This window comes from Balaenoptera physalus (assembly GCF_965194825.1).
Source record: "Balaenoptera physalus genome assembly, chromosome: 15".
Lineage (NCBI taxonomy): Eukaryota > Metazoa > Chordata > Mammalia > Artiodactyla > Balaenopteridae > Balaenoptera > Balaenoptera physalus.
The window spans coordinates 8,784,122-8,805,532 of NC_138894.1; the positions used below are offsets into that span (position 1 = coordinate 8,784,122).

The following is a 21,411-nucleotide window of genomic DNA, read 5'->3' on the forward strand; positions in this document are numbered from 1 at the left end:
CTTACTTCTCTCTGGTTTACTCATAAATGCCAGTTAGGTTTTGATGACTTTCTTGCTCCGTAACCCAGCACATTCCAAACAACAAAGCGGCCTTAGCCTTTTACCATCCATCATGGCTGCAAACCCAAACTCTGCATGGGAGAAATCACGCTTCCAAGGAACACTAACAATTTTGGTCTTCACTTCTTAACATCACTTAGACCATCATCATTAGGTTTACCTCTGCAACTGCATTCAGAAAATGTGTGTCTTTACTAGGAAAAAAAAAAAGGCCAGTGAAGTGTTTTTTTCCCATCTGTACATCAAGGTTTAAAATAAATAATAGAGATTTTACTTCCCTCTTTTACCTAACAATGGTCAATCATAGATTTAAAAAATTGACTTCTTGAAATGATTGTGAAACTGGCAACTTATAAAATAACATACATTTTCTTAGAGTTTTATACACTTTTAGGACACATGTGGCAGATATCACACGTTGTGCTTATATTCGCACACTGCAGGAGCCACAGGCAGCTCACTGGGTGACCTTGACAACAACCCCTCCCATCTGTACGCTGTTCCCTGAGAGACCCACGGCTCGGAAAGCCCAGACGTGTCAAATTATACTTACTTCAGTCTGTGGACTTACCTCATCATTGGCTGGTAACAAACCATTGGAGGACCAGCATTTTCCGCTCTGGCACTTTGGGCAGCAATGCTGGGACACCCTGCTCTACTGTTGCACAGTACAGCCAGGTCCAGGGAGGGTGAATGGACAGCAGTTTGTGGCCCTTGGTTTCCAGAAAATACCGCATGGAGGTAACTACCAGAAAAGCAGGGTGGTCTAGGATGCCCAGGGTTATGGCTGCATAGATTTGCAAAGGAGCCTCTGAGTTTCCCAGCGGACTACTGAGCATGCTCGGTGGGGGGAGGGAGCACACAGAGGGGTCCTCCTGACTCAGTGTTTCCAAGCATCCGTGTCCTCTGGGGGTTTTGACTGTTACACACAGTAAAATTCTATTTACTCTTAGGAATGTATTATTTAGTCCATTCCCATAGGGGACTATTGGGTTTTTTTTTTTTTTTAAGTGATGTTGAAGTACAAAAAATTAATAAGGAGCTTTAAAATTTATTTCAAGAGGAGCTTCATCAGATCAGTAAGCTGTATTCTCACCAAAATTCTAATAAAGAAAATCAAGAGGTCTAGTATTTCAAAAATCAATGTTAAAAAAGACAAAATAGAGTGACCGTTATCTCTAATTGGCTTTTCATTTACTGGGGGAGACTAGCTACATCTGTAACATTGTTTTTCAGATTAAGGTTCTAATAAAAAGCTGTCTGAAATTGTCTTACCTAGTTATTTAATAACAAAACATAATTTATACGCAAAAATCTGTTGAATTTTTTTAAGGTACAAAATTAAAGAATTCCAAATATTTAGACATAAATGCAGTTTTTGAGTATTTGTATGCCCAAACATGGATTTGGGCTTTGGTTGGGTAATTTTGGAAAAGATCTAAGGAAGTGGGAATTCACTCTAGATTGGATCCTACCAGAAAGCAGGTGCAATTCTATGATTGGATATCCCAGTAAACCTTATTTATAAGGAGGGCAATTCAGAAGATAAAGCTGTACTTGGTAAAGAAGTAGTAGTCTTTCGTTTTACTGGGAGAGGGTTAGGTTTAGGCTTAGGCTTAGGATTAGCTGAGAGAGGAAGATGGTTGATATTTTGTGGGTTGCACAGTGACCTTGTTTTTGTTTCACTTTATTGTGGTCTCAGGATGACTTTGTCTGATGTTGGTATTCTATGAGATTGTTTATTCCAACAGGAGAACAACATTAACAACATTAACTAATTGTGAGCATCAGGCCAGCTTTGTAATAATACTTAGGTCTCCCCGAGAGCGTCAGACCAGTTCCTGGAGGTAAGGCACTCCATTTTTCTTTCTTGTTTTTTCTCTTATGGGTCATGATTTCGTTGTTATATTTGAGACCTATGTAATAAAGGTTCTCTCCCATGCATTTTCCCCCTAGAAGTTCTGTGGTTTTACTTATAAGTCCTTTTTGAGTTAATTTTCAATATGATGCCAGATATAGATCAAAGATTTTCTCTTCCTCCTCCTCCTCCTCCTTCTTTTTCTTTTGTATATAGATATCCAATTATTCCAGCATTGTTTGCTGAAAGTAAATATTATCCTTTCTCTGAATAGCCTTTGTAGAAAATCAACTGCCCATAGATATGTGTGGGTCGATTTTTGGAATCTTTATCCTATTCCATTGATCTACTTGTTTGACACAAAACCCACACTGTCCTGAAGGCTGTAGCTTTATAATGAATCTTAAAGACTTTGTTCTTTTTTCAAAGTTGCTTTTGGATAGATTAGATCCTGTGTATTTTAATGTGAATTTTAAAATCAGCTTGTGAATTTCTACAAAAAGCCTTTCTGGGATTTTGATTGACATGGAGTTGAATCCATAGATCAATTTGGGGAGAATTGGCATCTTAACATTGAGTCTTTCAATCCTTGAACACAGTATGTCTCTTCATTTGTTTAGGTCTCCTTTGATTTCTCTCAGTGGCGTTTTGTAGTTTTTAGCGTACATGTTTTACACATTTTTATGATATTATAAATGGTATAGTTTCTAAAATTTCAATTTCCACTTTGGCTACTATACAGAAATCCAATTATTCGTTCCATGGGCTATTTAGAGATATGTTATTTAATTTCCAAATAACTGAGGATTTTCTAAATAGTTTTCTATTATTGATTCCTATTGTCAATCCACTGTGGTCAGAGAACATTGTTTGTATGACTTGATTTCTTGAATCCTTTTAAATTTATTGAGACTTGTTTTGTGGCTCAAATATGTATTGTAATATTGATAACTGTTCTGCATGCACTTGAAAAGAATGCATATTCTGCTGGTATTGGGTGGAATGTTCTACAAGTGTCAAATAGCTCAAGCTGGTTGGTAGTATTATTCAAGTCTTCTATATCCCTATTGACTTTCAGTGTATGTGTTCTATTGATTGTTGGGAGAAGGGTGTTAAAATCTCTAACTGTAATTGTGAATTTACCTATTCCCCCTTACTGTTCTATCAGTTTTTGAGCTTACCTATTTCCTTTTACTGTTCTATCATTATTTTTCCCCGTACATTTTGAAGCTCCATTATTAGGTACATGCTTGTTTAGGACTGTTATGTCCTCTTGACCAATTGACCCCTTTATCATTATGAAATGGCCATCTTTTCTCCTAGTAACATTCTTGGCTACGAAATCTCCTTGGTCAGATATCAGTGTAGTCACTATCACCTTATTTTGATAAGGGTTAAGATGAAACAACTTTTTATATCCTTTTACCTTTAACTTATTTGTATCTTCTTATTTAACTTTTACCTTTTACTTATATGTATCTTATTTTTGTTTCGGAAGCAGCGTATATTTGGACCTTCCTTTTATATACAATTTGACAATTTTGCCTTTTAATTATCGTGGTTAGACCATTAATATTTAATTAACATTGATTGATATGGTTGAGTTTCAATCTACCATCTTGCTATTTGTTTTCTATTCATCTCCTCTGTTTTTATTCCCCCTTCTCCTCTTTTTCTTCATTCTTTTGGGTTAATAGACTTTATTTTTGTAGAATAATTTCATTTATCTCCTTTGTTGGACGTTCAACTATAAATATTGTGTTATCTAGGTGGCTGCTTTAGGGTTTGGAGTATGTATCTTTAGCTCACTACAATATTCCTTCAAGTGACTACACCATCTCACATGCAGTATTAGAACTTTGTAGCCCTCTGTTTTTCCTCTACTGGCCTTTGTGCTATTTCTGTCACGCACTTTATTTCTGCATGTTATAAATCTCACAATACATTGATATTTTTACTTTACACACTTCTTGCTCTCAGCAGGCATACCTCCGATCAGCGTATCCTTTCTGTTCTCTTGCTAGAAATTTGTCTAAAAGAACAAATAAGATCCGAGATCATAAGGTTTCATAGTCCTTAGTGTAGAGTCTGTTGCAACAATTTTAACTATTCAAAAGCTGCCCCCCACCCCTCGGCAGCTTCCCGGTTGTTGGTGGTGAATTTGTTGGATAAGCAACCTTCAAATCCAAGTGAATTGTTACTACATAAAGAGAGTAGATGAAAACCCAAAGAGTGATGAAAAAGAGAGTTTGGACCCATTCATTAATGAGGAACAGATCAAAACCTGGTTTGACTACAACGCTTATCAGTCAAAATAGAAAGCTGAGGAGAAAAATCATTCTTGGAAAGGTGGGAGGTGGCGGATGGAGGGGGTGGCAGAGGGATTTGCTCTGCATGTTTATCAGGGACTAGGAGGCTGGCCAAAGTTGTCTCCGTTTCCGTTTTACGAACTCAACTAAAATTTTCTCACCTCACTTAATGAGGCATTTCCCTTCTTCCAAGCCAGATTTGATGGGAGTATTTTATATTTTCTTTAGCCAGTTTTAGATGTAGAAAAACTTCACAAATTTAGAATGAAGACATTTCGACTTGAAATAATGAACAGTACGGATTTTGGAATACTATAATGCATTTTATTGCATTCAAATACATAGCATGAAACAGATGGCAGAGCACTAGGGAGAGAAGAGCAGGTTATGTGTAGTTTTTAACTCCCTCCTTCCAGCAACTTCTCTCTGTAGTACTGCACGGTAGGAGACAGTTTTAGAAATTCTATCTCTACTTTCCTATCAAGGACACAATACAATTTTCCATGTCTCAAATCCTTTCCAGTACTTAGTCTGGTATTTCCTCACATGCTGTGTTAGAGTTCTGTCTAAATTAGAGCTCTAAAATGTCTCTAACATCTAGAGTTCCGTTAAGAGAAGCTTACTGATAATGGGATCCGATCAGCGCCCACTTCAGGCTTCCTGGTCATTTAACACAATTTCCTAAGTCAAAGCTAGGGTTATCCAGTGATGTGCTGGATAACGTTCCCTCAGTTCTGTCTCTTTCTCTTTCTCCAGTTATATTAAAAAATAATTGACATACATCATTATATAGGTTTAAGGCATACAGCATGATGGTTTGATTTACATATATTGCTGAAATGTTTACAATAGGTTCAGCTACCTTCCATCTTTTCATATAGATGCAAGAAAGAAAGGAAAAAAAGAAAAAAATTTTCTCCTTGGATGAGAACTCTTAGGATTTGCTCTCTTAACAACTTTCCCGTATATGGTACAGCAGTGTTAGCTATAGTCATCATGCTGCACCTTACATCCCTGGTACTTATTTATCGGTTCTCTTTTTAACCACAACCGCAGGTGGGCTTGGCCAGGCCTTGGAGCCAGGCTGGCACTCGGTGCGGGGACAAGGGGGCACGGCTGGCCGAAGACACCTGCTCCAGGCGCGGGGGCGGCAGCGGACGGCCGAGGAGCTGCGCCGGGCGGGCAGAGAACGCGCGGGACGAGGGCGCGTGGAGACGAGCGCGCACGCAGACGCGCGCGCGGGGCCGCCCGGGGCGAGAAGGGAGAGGGTTTGCGGAGACGCCGAACGGGCAGAGGTCACCGCCTTCCCGCCTGCGGCCCGGCTGCCTAAGCCAGGGGAGCGAGGAGGGCGTTCCCCGCCGGCCGGGGCTCGGCCGCGCCCACCGTGCCCGCCCCGCCCCCGGCCGCCCACGCCGCGTGGGAGACGCGGCCCCACCCTGCGCCCGCCCCCGGCGGTGGTCGCGCAGCCCGCCGCGCACCGTCCATCCACAGACGCGCGTGGCTCTCGGCGAAGGCGGCGCCCGCGCTGCAGCCGCTGGGCCCGGGCAGCGAGCATCCTCCCTTCTCCGTTCTTCCCTCCGGCCCTAGTCGCCGCAGCCCCGCGGTGATGAGCCCCGAGCCGGTCCCGCCGCCGCCCCCCTGTCGCGGCTGCGACTGCGGGGAGCCGCTCGCCCAGCGGGTGGAGAAGGGCGACGAGGCCTTCCGCGCGGGCGAGTACGAGACGGCGGCCGAGCTCTTCCGCTCCGCGCTGGCCGGCCTGGCGCGGCCCGACCGCGGCCTGTGCCTGCGGCTGGGGGACGCGCTGGCCCGCGCCGGCCGCCTCCCCGAGGCCCTGGGCGCGTTTCGCGGCGCCGCGCGGCTCGGGGCGCTGCGGCCCGACGAGCTGGGGGAGCTGGCGAGCGGCCTGGCGTGCTTCCCGGGCCCGCGCGAGCAGCGGCCGCCGGTGGGGAAGCCGGGCCGCGCCCCCGGGGAGGCGCCGAGCGGGGGGCCGTCGGCCTCGGTGCCCGCGGCGCCTCGGGACCTGCTGGACTGCCCGCGCTGCCAGCGGCTGCTGCACAAGCCGGTGACGCTGCCGTGCGGGCTCACGGTGTGCAGGCGCTGCGCTGAGCCGGGGCCGGGCCGGCCGCCGGCGCGCCGCGTCAACGTGGTGCTGAGCGGCCTGCTGGAGAAGTGCTTCCCGGCCGAGTGCCGGGCGCGCAGGCTGGCGGGCCAGGTGCGGAGCCTGCAGCGCCAGCAGCAGCCGGAGGCCGCGCTGCTCAGGTGCCACCAGGCCCTGGACCTCGGTAAGCGGGCGCGGGGGCTGGGCCGCCTACACACTCGCCTGTTGAGGGGCAGGGCCGGGACGGGAGAGCTGGGTTCGGCCGGCGGGGCTCTTTTGCTGTCTGGAGGCGGTGAGGCGAAGAGTAGGGGCCAGTTGCACCTGCGGGCTGTCTTTTCCAGGACCTCCGTGGCCTTCCTGAGCCGCCCTGTGAGGCCAGGACTGCTTTTCACCCTATCTCAGCCGTACAGGAGTGGGAGGGTGGCCAAGGGTTTTCATTCGTCTTGTAGGGAAATGCAAATAGCTAACACCCTCGTGTGTTACAAGAAGGTAACACTCCCGGGCTATCACAAGAAGATAGCCTTGTGATGGGGCAGGGTTTGCTTTGGGGATTCAGCTGGTGCATCCAGGAAGGATGCTCTTACACTCCACTGTTTGGCTCTGACCTCCCTTCTCTCTCAAAGGCCATTAGATGTTGTAATGGTGTGATTAGCTTTTTAGATGGTTGTATACTAACTAGTAGTCTGGTTTATTTTATGTTATCTTTTAAACTAGAGTCTGTGACCAGCACCAGCCGCTTCCCGCCCAGCCACCACCTGTTAAGAATATATAATTTAAAGGAAGCCCAAACTTCGGTCCTGGTCATTGCGTTTGACTCTGAATGAGTATGCTCGATTGACAGTTGTTTGGGGTGGAGAATGTGTGGATGGAGGGTGATTTGTTTTCTGAATTCGCTGGTTTTGAAACAGGGTTGTGTGTGCATGACTTAAACCTCTAGTCAAGAAGACTTGGTTTAATGTTTTGTTACTAAGAGTTTTCTTGTGTGCTCTGGTCATTATGCATTTTATTGTAAACTAGGGTTAAGGTTTTCTCTTTTAGAAGGCACACCTGTATCCAAATTGGGAGATTCTCTGCTGGAATAGAGCAGTTAAATTGCTTTATGTAACAAATAATTGGTACCATATTTGAAACAACATATCTGTACTTTAACAGGCTGTGTATTTTTTAGTTTTCAATTATTTATGTATCAGTATATATGGTGTAGAGCCACACTATTCAGTAGAAATATTATGTAAGCCACATATGTAACTTTACTTTTTCTGTTAACCCATTTAAAAAAGGTGAAAAGTAGCAGGTGAAATTCATCTTAAAAATATTTTTAACTCTATACCTTTAAAATGTGATTTCAACATATATTTAATGTAAAAAAATCCAGATTTTACTTTCTCAGTAAATCTTCGAAATTCATTGTGTATTTTACATTTGCTGCCCACCCCGATTTGGATACTAAATTTTCATGAGAAGTACTTCCTCTATGTTTAGATGTCATAAAATTTAGAGTTGAAAAAGTGGATTCTCATGTTGGTATCGTTCCAAAGTAACTTAAAAGTTATCCTCTAACTGAAGAGTATCCATTTTTTAAAATTCTATTAATTAAAATAAAAAATAACTCAGTTCCTTTGTTGCCCTAGACCTCTCTCTTGTTTTCACTAGCCACATGTGTCCAATGGCTACTGTTGTAGACAGCACAAGTACAGAACCTTAAAAAACAATTGCTGGAAATGTAACAGATCACAATACCAACTCTTGGAGAAGATTTAGAAAATGAGAACTATTGTATGCTGCTGATGGGTCTGCATAATTATACCCCTGGTACGTTGTTTGGCAGTATCTGAAAATGTTAATTATGACCTTTGGCCAAGCAGCTTCAATGAGGTACAAGCATATGTGCATTGAAAAAATGTTTACAAGGGTGTACAAGAGTGTATGTACATCATTAGAGATAGCCCTAAAGTGGAACTCAAATGTCCAAAAAGAACAGAATGAATAAGTAAATATATTATGATGTCTTTATGGAATACTACATAGAAAGAAAATAAGCCAACTTCAGTTACGTACCACAGTGTGGTTGAATCACATACATAATGTTAAGTGAAAGCCGGACTCAGAAACATTTTTAATACATGATTATATTTATCTGTAAGTCCAAACAGGCAAAATTACTGTGGCATGTTAGAAGCAAGTAAGGGCAGTGATTACCTTGAGGAAGAAAAAGGGGAATGTTATTGTGAGTAAGTGTGGGAGGGACCTGAGTGGTAGTGGTCATGTTCTCTTCCTTGACCTGGAAGATGGATGCACAGGTGTGTTCACTTTGTGACAGTTCATTGTATTTTCCGTTTATATGTTAGACCTCAATTTAAAAGGTGTAAGAACATGGATTAGTGCAGTCAGTTCATCATGAGAACTTCATTCAGTATGTTCAGTATCCATTTTCAACTCAAAGATTGGAAAAGAAAGCCAAGTTTCCCTAGTTTAAAAATTTATAGAAGAAATTTAACTTAGTAATAAATTAGCTCCCAAGAGAGGTTTTGTTATAGTAAAAAGGTTACAAATATTTGGATTTGGAAATGCCAGTGTTTAGACCCAGGGTGACACTTAGTTCTTTTGTGACCCTAGCCAAGGGTGGTAATCATTAATGCTGTTCCCCAAATATTTGTATCTTTATACCCTCTCCAAACAAGTACGATTGCATTCCTTGCCTGCTTGTGGTTGGGTAGAGCCATGTGACTAATTTTGGCCAATAAGTTGCGAGTGGAATTCAAAATAACTGTATGTTAAAACAGAAATAAACATGTGAAAAGATAACTCAATAGATAAACTGTCTATTAAAAAGAACCAAATGGGTATTCTAGACCTGGAAAATACGGTATCTGAAGTTGAGAATTAGACGGATTCGAAAACAGGCTGGACACATCAGAAATCAGGGTGGGAACACTCAGGAACAAGTCAATAGACAATATCCAAGCTGAATCACAGAGGAAAAAAACAGAGCATAAGAGAAATGTGGGACACAGAGAAAAGTTCTAAAATCTGTGGAATACGAGCCCCCGAAGAGGAGAGAGGGAGAAGGGGCAAGTGAAATATTTGAAGGAAAAATGGCTGAGAATTTTCTAGATCTGATGGGAAACTTTAAGTCACTGAACCAAGAGGCTCAGTAAGCCCAACAGGATAAACACAAGCATTCACTTCACACAGCAAACAAAACGTATCTAAGTATATTACAGTCCAGTTACTGAAAATCAAACATAAAGAGAAATTTAAAAGCACTTAGAGAAGGCAGGATATATTTCCTTCAAAGGAGCCAGAATAAGACTGATAGCTGACTTTTCAACAAAATTATTAAAACTAGAAGATAATGGAGTAACATCTTGAAAGTGATGAAAGAGGGGAAGAAAAACCCTACCTGGCATTCTTTACCCAGATGAAAAATATCTGTCAGAAATGAAGGCAAAATTAAGATGCTTTAATCCAGGTAAATAATAGGAAGGATTTTTATTGGCATCACAGTTGCATGAAGTACTGAGGGGAATTCTTCAGGTTAAAGGAAAATGATGTGGATGGTAGCATGGAACTAAAGGAAGGAATGAAGATCACTAGGCAGAGTAAATACATGAATAAATATAAGAGAATATTGATTATTTCAAACTCTTTCCCTCTCCTTGGGAATTCCTGTTCTCTGACACATAACAATATTGAAATTAGGCCAATTAAGAACCCTAAAATGGCCTCTAAGTGTTCAGGTGAAAGGAAGAGTCATGCATCTCACTTTAAATCAGAAGCTAGAAATATTTAAGCTTAATGAGGAAAGCATGTTGAAAGCTGAGACAGGCCAAAAGCTTGGCCTCTTGTGCCAAACACCTAGCCAAGCTCTGAATGCAAAGGAAAAGTTCTTGAAGGATATTAAAAGAGCTACTTCAGTGAACACATGAATGATAAAAAGCGAAACAGCCTTATTGCTGATATGCAGAGCGTTATAGTGGTCTGGATAGAACATACCAGCCACAGCGTTGCCTAAAGCCAAAGCCTAATCCAGAGCAAGGCACTAACTCTCTTTAATTCTTTGAAGACTGAGAGAGGTGAGGAAGCTGCAGAAGAAAACTCTGAAGCTAGCAGAGCTTGGTTCATGAGGTTTAAGGAAAGAAGCTGTCTCCATAACATAAAAGTGCAAGGTGAAGTGTTGATGTAGAAGCTGCAGCAAGTTATCCAGAAGGTCTAGCCAAGATCATTAATGAAGGTGGCTACACTAAACAACAGATTTTCAATGTAGGCGAAGGTACCCTTCTATTAAAAGAAGGTGCCATTTAGGATTTTCATAGCTAGAGAAGAGAAGTCAATGCCTGTCTTCAAAGCTTTAAAGGACTGGCTGCCTCTCTTGTTAAGGGCTAATGCAGCTGGTGATTTTAAGTTGAATCCAGTGCTCCTTTACCATTCTGAAAATCCTAGGGCCCTTAAGAATTATGCTACATTTACTCTGCCTGTGGTCTATAAGTGAAACAACAGACTCTGGATGACAGCACATCTGTTTACAACATGGTTTACTGAATATTTTAAGCCCACTGTGGATACCTACTGCTCAGAAAAAAGATTCCTTTCAAAATATTACTGCTCATTGACAATGCACCTGGTCACCCAAGAGCTCTGATGGAGATGTACAAAGAGATTAATGTTGTTTTCATGACAGCTAACACAATACCCATTCTGCAGCCCAAGGATCAAGGAGTAATTTCAACTTTCAGGTCTTACTATTTAAGAAATACATTTCGTTAAGGCTATAGCTGCCAGATAAAGTGACTCCTCTGATGGATCTGGGCAAAGGAAATTGAAAATTTTCTGGGAAGGACTCACGATTCTAGGTGCTGTTGAGAACATTCGCGTTTCACGAGAAGAGGTACAAATGTCAACATTCACAGGAGTTTGGAAGAAGTTGACTCCAACCCTCATGGATGACTTTGAGGGGTTCAAGACTTCATGGAGGAAGTAACTGCAGGTGTGGAGACAGCAAGAGAACTAGAATTAGAAGTGGAACCAGAAGATGTGACTGAATTGCTGCCATCTCAGGATAAAACTAGTAGATGAGTTGCTTCTTAAGGATGAGCAAAGAAGGTGATTTCTTGATATGGAATCTACTCCTGGTGAAGGTGCTGTGAAGATTGTTGAAATGATAACAAAGGACTTAGACTATTATGTAAACTTAGTTTATGAAGCAGCAGCAGGGTTTGAGAAGATTGATGCCAATTTTGAAAGACATTCTGCTGTGGGTAAAATGCTGTCAAACAGCATGGCATGCTACCGAGAATTGTTTATGAAAGGAGGAGTCAATCATTGTGGCATACTTCACTGTTGTTTTATTTTAAGAAATTGCCACGGGCACCCCAACTTTGAGCAGCCACCACCCTCATCAGCCAGCAGCCGTCAACATCAAGGCAAGACCCTCCACCAGCAAAAAGATGATGACTTGCTTAAGGCTCAGATGATGGTTAACATTTTTTTTTAACAATAAAGTATTTTTAAATTAAGGTATACACATTGTTTTTTTAGACATACTGCTATTGCACACTTGATAGACTATAATATAGTGTAAACAAAACTTTTATGTGCTCTGGAAACCAAAAAAATGTGTGACTTGCTTTATTGTGATGGTCTGGAACTGAACCCACAACCTCACTGATGTATGCCTGTATGAAAAACTATGGGATGTCATTGCAACAATGCTTAGAGGGAAATTTATTGCTTTAAATGTCTCTACTACAAAAGGAAAGTTGAAAATCAGTGATCTCCAGGCTTCTATTTCAAGATACTAGAGGAAGAAAAGCAAATCGAATCCCAAGGAAGTAGAAAGGAGGAAATAAAGGTGAGAGCAAACGTCAGTTATAAGAAAGGAAAAATACAGTCCAATATTTCTTATGAGCATTGGTACAAAAATCCTAAACAAAATATTAGCAAATTGAATCTAGTGATAGACTTAAAGAACAATACATCATGATCAAGCAGAATGTTACTTTGTTTATTCATTGTAAATCAACCACACATACAGAATAAAGGAGAAAAATCATGTGATCTATGTTAAAATCAGGAAACTAGGAATAAAAGGCAACATTGTTAATATGTTAAAGAATATCTATAGAAACCATCCTAATTAAATATTGAATGTTTCCCCATTCGCTAGGTGACAGGGTTCACTGTCATCACTGCCACTCAACATTGTACTGAAGATTCTAGTGAGTGTAATGAGGAGAAAATAAAAGAGCATCAAAACTGGAAAAACAAAACAGTTATTATTTGTAGATCATGTGTGGGAGTACATAGAGACTCCAGAATAATATTTGGACTATTATAAATTATAAGTGAATTACCAAGAGTGTTGAATATTGGGTCAGTATAGAAAGACCAATGATAATTATAAATACTTAGTAAAAAAACAAATAGAAAACAGAATTTGAAAACAACCCATTTATTGAACAAAAAATTTCTTGGAATAAATCCTGAAATATCTGAAGGATGTTCACAACCTCTACACTGAAAATACAAAACATTTCTGGGAGAAATTAAAGTGGACTTAAATAAATGGAAAGATTTTATTTGCATGACTTGCAAGTCTCGGTATCAATAAGATGTCTGTTCTCTACAGATTGAACTGTAGACTCAATGCAATTTCAAAGTCTCAGCCAATGGTTTTGGTGGAAATTAATGAATGACTAAGGCAGTATTGAAGAAAAATAACAGAGCTGGAAAGTTTAGGCTATAAAGTATCAAGACTTACCATAATGTTGCAGTGATTAAGAGTTGTATTGGCCCAAGGATAGACACACAGAAACTGACACTTGATTTACTACAAAGATGCCAGTGAATTCACTGGGGAGAAAAGTATTTTAAATAGTCTGAGTCAGTTGCTTATTCATATGGAAAAAAAATGAACCTGGACACTTATCTCACCTCATACATTGAAATTACAATTAGATTTCTAAAAGAAATCATAGGAGAATATGAACTTGGGACAGGCAATTATTTCTTAAATAAGACACTAAAAGGATGATAAAAGAAAATATAAATTTGATTTGATTAAAATGAAGAACGTTTTGTTCCTTAGAGACCCCCTAAAAGAGTGAAAAGGTGGTGTGTATATGTAATATGTATCTTACTGAGAATGCAAATCCAGAATATTGAAGGAATGCCTATGGTTCAAAAACAAAGTCTGTCCAAATAATAGGCAAAGACTTCAACAGATGCTTTATAAAAGTAGATCTCAAAAGGACAATAAACATATGAAAGGGTTCCCAACATAATTAGTGATCAAATGCAAATTGAAAGTAAAATAAGATCTTACTGTATACCCGCCAGAATGGTTAAAATGAAAGTTTAACCATTTACATGGTTAAACATTTACATAGTTTGGGCAAGTATTTGAAGGAATTGGAACTCTTATGTTGCTGGTGGAAATGTCACTTGGTAGAAGTTAAATATGTTTGGGAGTACCTACTAAAGCTAAGCATATATACAATCTCTGACACAGTGTTTCCACTTCTGAGTATATACCGAATAGAAATGAATGTCATGTCCACCAGAAGACACATGCAAGAATGTGTCAGCTTTATTTATTTATTTATTGCTTCTCTTTTTCCATTTATTTTTGAGCACTTCCTCAATAAATTCTCAGTTTTATTAAGCTTAAGGCTTGATGCTTAGAAAATGTGTTGAGATCTATTTTAAATGTTTTAATAGGTTAAATTATGAAGTGCTGGCTTCATAAATGGGTTGTCAAATGCTAGAAGCCAGCAAAGAAAATAGTTTGATTCATTCAACGTCTGGATGGGAAGTGAATTTTATTGCCCTTGGACTTCTGTAAAAGCAGCCTTTAGAATCTGAGGAGCGGAGGCTTAAATGCATTAGAAAAAGATTAAAAATAAATGTAATGAAATGTGTTTTTCACTCAGGAAACTCAACATCAATTGAGCTAACACAAAGTATAAGCAACAAAATAGTGAAAAAACAGAAAAATTAGTGAAACAGGAAAAATTGAGCTGGGTAACAAGTCAGAAGCTGGTTTATTATAAAACTGGTAAAACAGACACATTTGGCAAGTGTGATGAAGACAAATGCAAAGCACAAGTAGCATCAAGAATGAAGAAAAGTATAACTGCAGATATAAATACAACAGATTTTAAAATCAATACGAAAAGAACAATTTTAAGGAAACTATAAATTATCAGAATTGATCCAGGAAGAAGTAAAAGACTGATAAGGACCAAAAGCCATAAAAGACATTGAACTCAGGGATTTTCTTCTGAACAAAGGCACTGCTGTCAAGCAAGTTCTAACAAACTTTCAAGGAAGTTTAACTCCCATCTTGTTTTATCTATAGCTCATAAAAAAATTTGGAAAGATTTCCATCTCATTTTGTAGGGTTAGTATAATCTTGATACTGTAATCAGGTAAAGCTTGCACAGGAAAAAAATGTATAGGCTGGCCTTACCTATGTACATAGATGCCCAAACCTTAATTAAATTTCTTAGTAATATTTTGAATCCAGCAGTGTAATAAGAGTTAAGGTCAGGAAGGAAGGCTTATCCAAGGAATGTAAGGATAATTCAACATTAGACAGATCTTTCAATGTGGTTCACTGTAATAACAGGGAGGAGATATACTTACATGTAATAGATGCTTAAAGAGCATTCTATGAAATTTAATACCCGCTTGTTTTAATGCCTTCGTAGGTATGTTTCCCAAGCTCAGACTGTACTTCCAGCAGCGGTTTTGTTTTGTTTGTCTTAGATTTCCAAAAGTCTCCAAGGAAGATTTCTGTATTTTAAAATGCATTCAACCATGCAGTTGAGGTGCTTTCATCTAATATTCAGTTGACAATGATTAATCTGCAATTATATTTAGTGTATATTGACATACTAAAGGGGCACATATCATGAGAAGAATCTAAAAGAATTCTATAAACACTTTCCAGGCAATGAAATGCTCAATTTAAAATTATATGCCTGTGGATTGACATCAGTACTCCATAGTACTTGTGTGCCTTTTCAAAGGTGAATATGTAAAATCTCATTACAGATCAATAGGTGAACATTTTCAATCAATTTTGATGACAGGGAACACTAACTTTGAACCTGAATTGAGGAAAATGTTGTCTTCTCTAAGAGAATTCCATTTTTCTAATTAGTAGACCTATACTACAAAAAAAGAACTAAATTATTATATTTTGAAGTTTGTCAATAAAAGTGTAAAAATTTGTTTTCTCTCTTGTTATATAAATACCTGCATAATATCCTCAAGTTGACCTCTTTCCCTGCAAAGCCTAAAATATTTAATGTCTGGCCTTTTACAGAAAAAGTTGTTCATCTCTGCTCTAGCCAGTCAGTGTCTTTTTTAAAACTTCAGCTTTTTTTGTTTGGCTCCTCCATTCCTGCTGTTACTTTTCCCTTCTCCCACTTTTTTCCTTGTCATACCTTCTCTATATTATACATTTGCAGCAATAACGTAATTAATACCTGCTCCCCATGCCTTGCCTGCACCTTTGACCAGTTAACTCTGTAAACAAAGAGGAGATGTGGTAGCCTTTGGAAAGTACTAAGTGGTTACTTTGAGAAAAAGGTCAAGATCAAGGATTTGGAGCAGGCCAAAAATGTGTCTTAAGTGGAGAGATGAGAACACATTTTAGGCGCCCAGAATTTTATTGATGAACTAAAATGCACACTTCAGCCCTATTTCAAAGACCCTACAGTGAGTATGGGTAGAGTGAACTCTGTCCAGCGGCCTAAAAACATGGCCATGATGGTTCTGCTTTCTTGAGCTCTGGCTTTGTCATGTTTCCGTGGTACCCTGCCTAGTCAACAACTTCATACACTGTCATCAGTTCATAGCGAGAGCACTGTTAGCTTCTGTGTAAGCTGTACTTCGGTCCTTAGTAGCATATGAGTACTGTAATTCTCAAGATCTCTTCTGTTTGAAGAATCTAGGGAAAAGGAAGATTTTTTTTCCCTTTTTTTCCCACTTACCTGAACATATTATGGGTACGAATCTGCACCCGCTCAGTTGCATAGAAAAACAAATTATGTTTTACTTTTCTGTTTTTAAGCGTGAATTTCCTTGTGTACTTTCAAGAAAATTATTCGAAATCTTTTCTTTTTAAATACCTAGTTATAACATGAAGATGATTCAGCATCTACTCAATGGAGATTATGTTGTAGCTAGTGTGTGTGTGGCAGTCTGTTTTTCCTGGTGCATTTTGAAATCTTACTCATTCTCTTTCTGATTTCCTGAGAAAAGCTATGTAAAATATACTTATCAAACTACCAAACTCTACATATGATTAGAGGAGGTGTTATTTATTTTACCTTTATGTTTGTTTTCTAATTTAATATTTTTAATGACTTAAAGATCATTTTTTAAAAATGCAGTCAGTTTTATTTATTTCCATTCCTCATGCCTTTCAGCTCCTGGTGATAATTCGTTATTGCTGCTGCGAGCAGAGTTGTATTTATCCATGAAGAACTATGAACAGGCTCTGCAGGATGCCAGTGCAGTTTGTCAGAATGAACCTCTCCTGCCTAAGGTATTTGTTTGTATAGGTTGGCTTTGGAGATAATAAATGTAAATTTATGGGATTTTTAAAAATTCTATTTAAGTATAGTCGATTTACAGTGTTGTGGTAATTTCTGCCATCCAGCAAAGTGATTCAGTTATACGTATATACATTCTTTTTCATATTCTTTTCCATTATGGTTTGTCACAGGATATTGAACATAGTTACCTGTGTATGGGATTTTCTGAAAAATAAAGTAAGATCATTGTGATTAGTACCTATGGACAGAGTACATTTCCCTCAAATTGTAGATAGTCTAAATGTAGCAATCCACTTCATAATAAACCAACTCAGTTTAAAAGACTAAGTTTCCAACTGGATCTGGATAGGAAACACTAATTTAGATTACTATTAGTAGATGATTAGCTGAATAATATGCCTTAGGCACTGAACAAATGTATAAACAAACTAATAGAATTTTATGAATTGGTGAATAAAGAGGAAATGTTTAAAATTACAGTTTAAGTAGGAAGATACTATATTATTATTATAATCATAATAATAGTGATTAGCAGTTGGGCCCTAATATGCATGGTGCATATAAATGGTGTTAGTAAAAGGGTGAATGTTTTGTATGCATTTATTTTGTAATAATTTTAATCTCTGTGTCTTGGTTGGAAAGGTCTAATATTACTTCCTCTAGTGACACGAAATAAGGTTTGCTAACCTAATAAGAGTAGCTTAAGTTGTCCTTGAAGAAGATTAAGGAGCCAAAGAATAAAAGTTGTAACTTTTTTCATGAATTTTTGAATTTTAAACCTCTTAAGAGATTTTAAAGTTTTAAAGAACTTGTGATGAGATTAATGCCTATAGCATTCTCTATTATCTAATAAAAATATTTTTTTCTCCTGCTGTATTGCTTTTTTAATCATCTTTGTTTCAGAAACACTGAAGAAACATTAACCCAGGTTAATAGGATGGGCGTAGCTTGCCCTTCCTTTCTTCCTTCCATCCATCCATTCATCCAACCAGTCATCCTTTAAAACAAAATGTTTTCATATTAGATTGAGTATTAAGATGGGTGTGGGGATGAGTCCAAGAATGGGAAGCCAACGTTTGTTGGACCAAGCCCGGAAATTTATTTTGTTGCTTGTTTGCTTCACTAAATACATTTCCTACTCATATTTCTGATGCTTTTTCTCTGATCCTTTGATCTTTTATTCTTCTGAGGTAATTTCTATCAGTAGTGATTGAGCCTTAAGGGCTGTGAATTACAAGTCTAGTATTTCTGATTGACAGTAGACCTATGTTGCCCTTTGAAGCTAGATTCTTCTCCACGGTATTGATCTTTGTGCTAACAACCTGGCAGTGTGTGTCTGACAAAAGACAGACTTAATTACTACAAAGTTACATGTCAGGGAGGCAGCAAATGTATCTCTAGCCTTTGGGATTTTGCTTTTATTTTCAGGGTTTATTGTAAATCTGTGAATCTCAGTTCTTGATATGTGTCTAATGAAGAACAGCTCCAGCAGAAATGCAACCTTGATAATCACTTTAAGATAGTAAAGGACAAAAGTTTATTTCCAGGTTACTATTGCAACTAAAGGAAGTGCCATTGGAAGGTGAATTCAGAGGACTGAAGGGAGAATGAAGTTGGCCAACTGTGGTTAAGATGAGATGGAAGCTTCAGTTGGGGCTGGTGCAGCAGGTGTTTTACCCAAGCAAAACCATCCTTTCAAGCAAGCAGTTGTGGCTGATATTGAGTCCAAGCTTTTGGTGCAAATAGAGATGGGCCAGTACTAGCCAATGATTTGCCCATATTCATAAATATAACCCAGCAAATGATAAGTTGATGCAGCTGAATCCAGGAAAGTTAACTGCCTACTAAAACAAAACCCAGTAATCCTCAGAAGAATACAACAAAATGCAGAGTTGATACAACATGTTATGTAAAATGTCCAGTGTTAACCAAAAATACTAGACATGCAAAGAAAGAGGAATTGTTGACTTTTACTCAGGATAAAAGATAGTCAGTAAAAACTGTCTTCCTGTGGGCCCGGAAGTTGCATTTAGCAGAAAAAGACTTCAAAGCAGCTATTATAAGTAAGTTTAGAGAATTAAATGAAATTATGTCCAGAAAATTGAAGGAAAGTATGGTGTCTTTGAATTAATAGACAGTCCCAAGGGGGAAATTGAAACTATAAAAAATGGAAATTCTAGAGCTGAAAAATACAAATGCTGAAATAAAAAATTGCTATATAAGCTCAATAGCACATTACACACGGTAAAAGAATCTGCGAAATTGAGGATAGAGTGATAGAAATTACACAATCCAAAGAACAGAAACACAAAAGTTTAAAGAAAAATGAATCTTAGAAACATATGGTACAATATATGTGTAATTGGAATCCCAGAAGGAGAAGCTAGAAAATGGCAGAAAAAATTTTGAAGAAATAAGGGCTGAAAGCTTTCCAAATTTAATAGAAAATATTAATTTCATATCTAAGAAGCTTAATGACCCCAAAGCAAAATAAATACAAATAAATACACTCCCTGACACATCATAATGACTGCCGCTCATTAATCCAAAGATAAAAGGAAATTCTTGAAAGCACCAAGAGAAAAATGACATGAAGTGAGAAAAACGACATACAGGAAAATAAGATCATTAATGACATATCATCAGAAACTGTGGAAGCCAGTTAACATTGGAATAGCATATTCAAAGTGCCAAAAGAAGAAACCTTTCAACCAAGAAGTCTATATCCAGTAAAAATATATTTTTATATGAAGCTGAAATAAAGACATTTTTAGGAAACATGTCTTTGTTGCCAGCAGATGTGTACTACAAGAAATGCTAAAGGAATTTTTCAAGTCTGAAGGAAAACAGTAAATTGTAACTCAAATATAACGGAAGTGATGAAGTGCACCACAAATAGACCAAAGCAAGAACCAGCTAACTACATGGTGTCTACCTACAGGAATCAATTTTAAATGCAAAGATACAGACTTAAAAGCCTGTAGAAATATACCCTCAGAGGGATTTCACCCCATGGGGAAAGGAGAACAGGAGGACCTCAGCAATCTTTGTCACCACCGTGCACCTCTGCAGCCTTTGCTTCCAAGGACGTTTACAGTCTTCACCAATCCTGAACCCAGATGATGGAGCTGCCCAGGATCCTTCCCCAGGGTCTCCTTCCCAGTGCTGGAGCTCTCACTGTGGTGAGACCTGCTTTCAGGAACCCAGGTTGCTGCTGTGCCCCACTCACGAGGGTTAGGGTGCCACAGGGCCTCACCACCTGTGGGAATCAGAGCTGCCTCTGTGCTGTGCCCTTCCCCCTGGGGCCTAAGTGAGTTAGGGACTATGCATCTGCTACTCTGCCATCACGGGACCATGAAGCTCTTGCTCTGTGCCCCGCCCCCTGGGTCCTCAGTTGGGACTTTGACTCTCTGTCACCAGACTGTGCAGCTGTTGCTCTGTGCTCCATCCCTTCATCCTCAATTGGGACACCTCTGTGCCCTGTTATCCCTGGGCTTTGCTGCTGCTGCTGCTTCTTGCCCCTTCTTGACCCCCTTAAATACAAATCACTGCAGGGAGACCCAGACCCCGGTTCCACGGGTGATGTACACACACTTGCACCTCAGATACTGACTCCATCATCACAGCAAGTGAGCCTGTATCCCAGGCCACAGGGGCCACGGTAGTTCTGCCTGCCACTGAGCTCGTGACTCCTGCTCTGCTGCTGCTCTGAATGCAAGTGCCTCAGGCCTGGTACCACAGAGGGACCCCCTCAGCTAGAACATCCCCCCACACATAGAAAAGAAGAAGAGGAGGACCCCGGCAGCCCTAGCTGCCACTGCCTTGGCAGATACCCATGGGAGGCTGGCAGGCTCGGCTGCTGAGTGTCCCCACGGTCTTTGCCAGTGCTGAACTCAGCTGGCAGATCTGCATGGAGATGGTGCCACCGCACCCCTACCCAGTTGGTGCCCGCACAGCCAACTTCAGGTGAACGTGAGTTTAGATGATCCACTGAAGCCAGGTCATGCAGGTGGAAAATCAATAAGGAAATAATAGACTTGAACTTGAATAAGGAATAATGGACTCCTGGATCAAATGAGTCTAGTAGACATATACAGAATGTTCCATCAAACAGCAAAATATATGTTCTCAAGGGCACACAACATTCTCCATGACAGATCATATGCTAGGTCACAAAGCAAGTCTTAATAATTTTAAGATGATTGGAATTTTATCCAGTATCTTTTCCAGACACAATGGTATGAAACTAGAAATACATAATAGGAGGAAAGCTAGAAAAGTCGCAAATACATAGGAATTAAACAACAGGCTTCTGAACAACCGCTGAGTCAAAGAAGAAATCAAAAGGAAGATAAAAAAATATCCAGAGACGAACCCAAGTGGAAGCACAGCATACCAAAATGTATGGGATGCAGCAAAAGCAGTTCTAACAAGGAAGTTTTAGCAATAAACGTTTACATTAAGAAAAAAGTAAGATCTAAAATAAACAACCTCAGGGACTTCCTTGGTGGCGCAGTG

The 21,411-nt window shown here is 39.6% G+C and overlaps 1 protein-coding gene across 2 annotated transcripts in view; it reads left to right on the top strand.

Annotated features, from left to right (window-relative positions):
• LONRF2 (LON peptidase N-terminal domain and ring finger 2) overlaps positions 1–21,411 on the top strand; it is a 62,774-nt gene that overhangs the window by 23,206 nt on the left and 18,157 nt on the right. For both annotated transcript variants that reach the window (XM_082427329.1, XM_082427330.1), the window contains 2 exons: positions 504–6,509; positions 16,765–16,883. In XM_082427329.1, coding sequence (XP_082283455.1) covers positions 5,834–6,509; positions 16,765–16,883 — 795 coding nt within the window. In that variant the 5' untranslated portion in view covers positions 504–5,833. The remainder of the gene's footprint in view (positions 1–503; positions 6,510–16,764; positions 16,884–21,411) is intronic.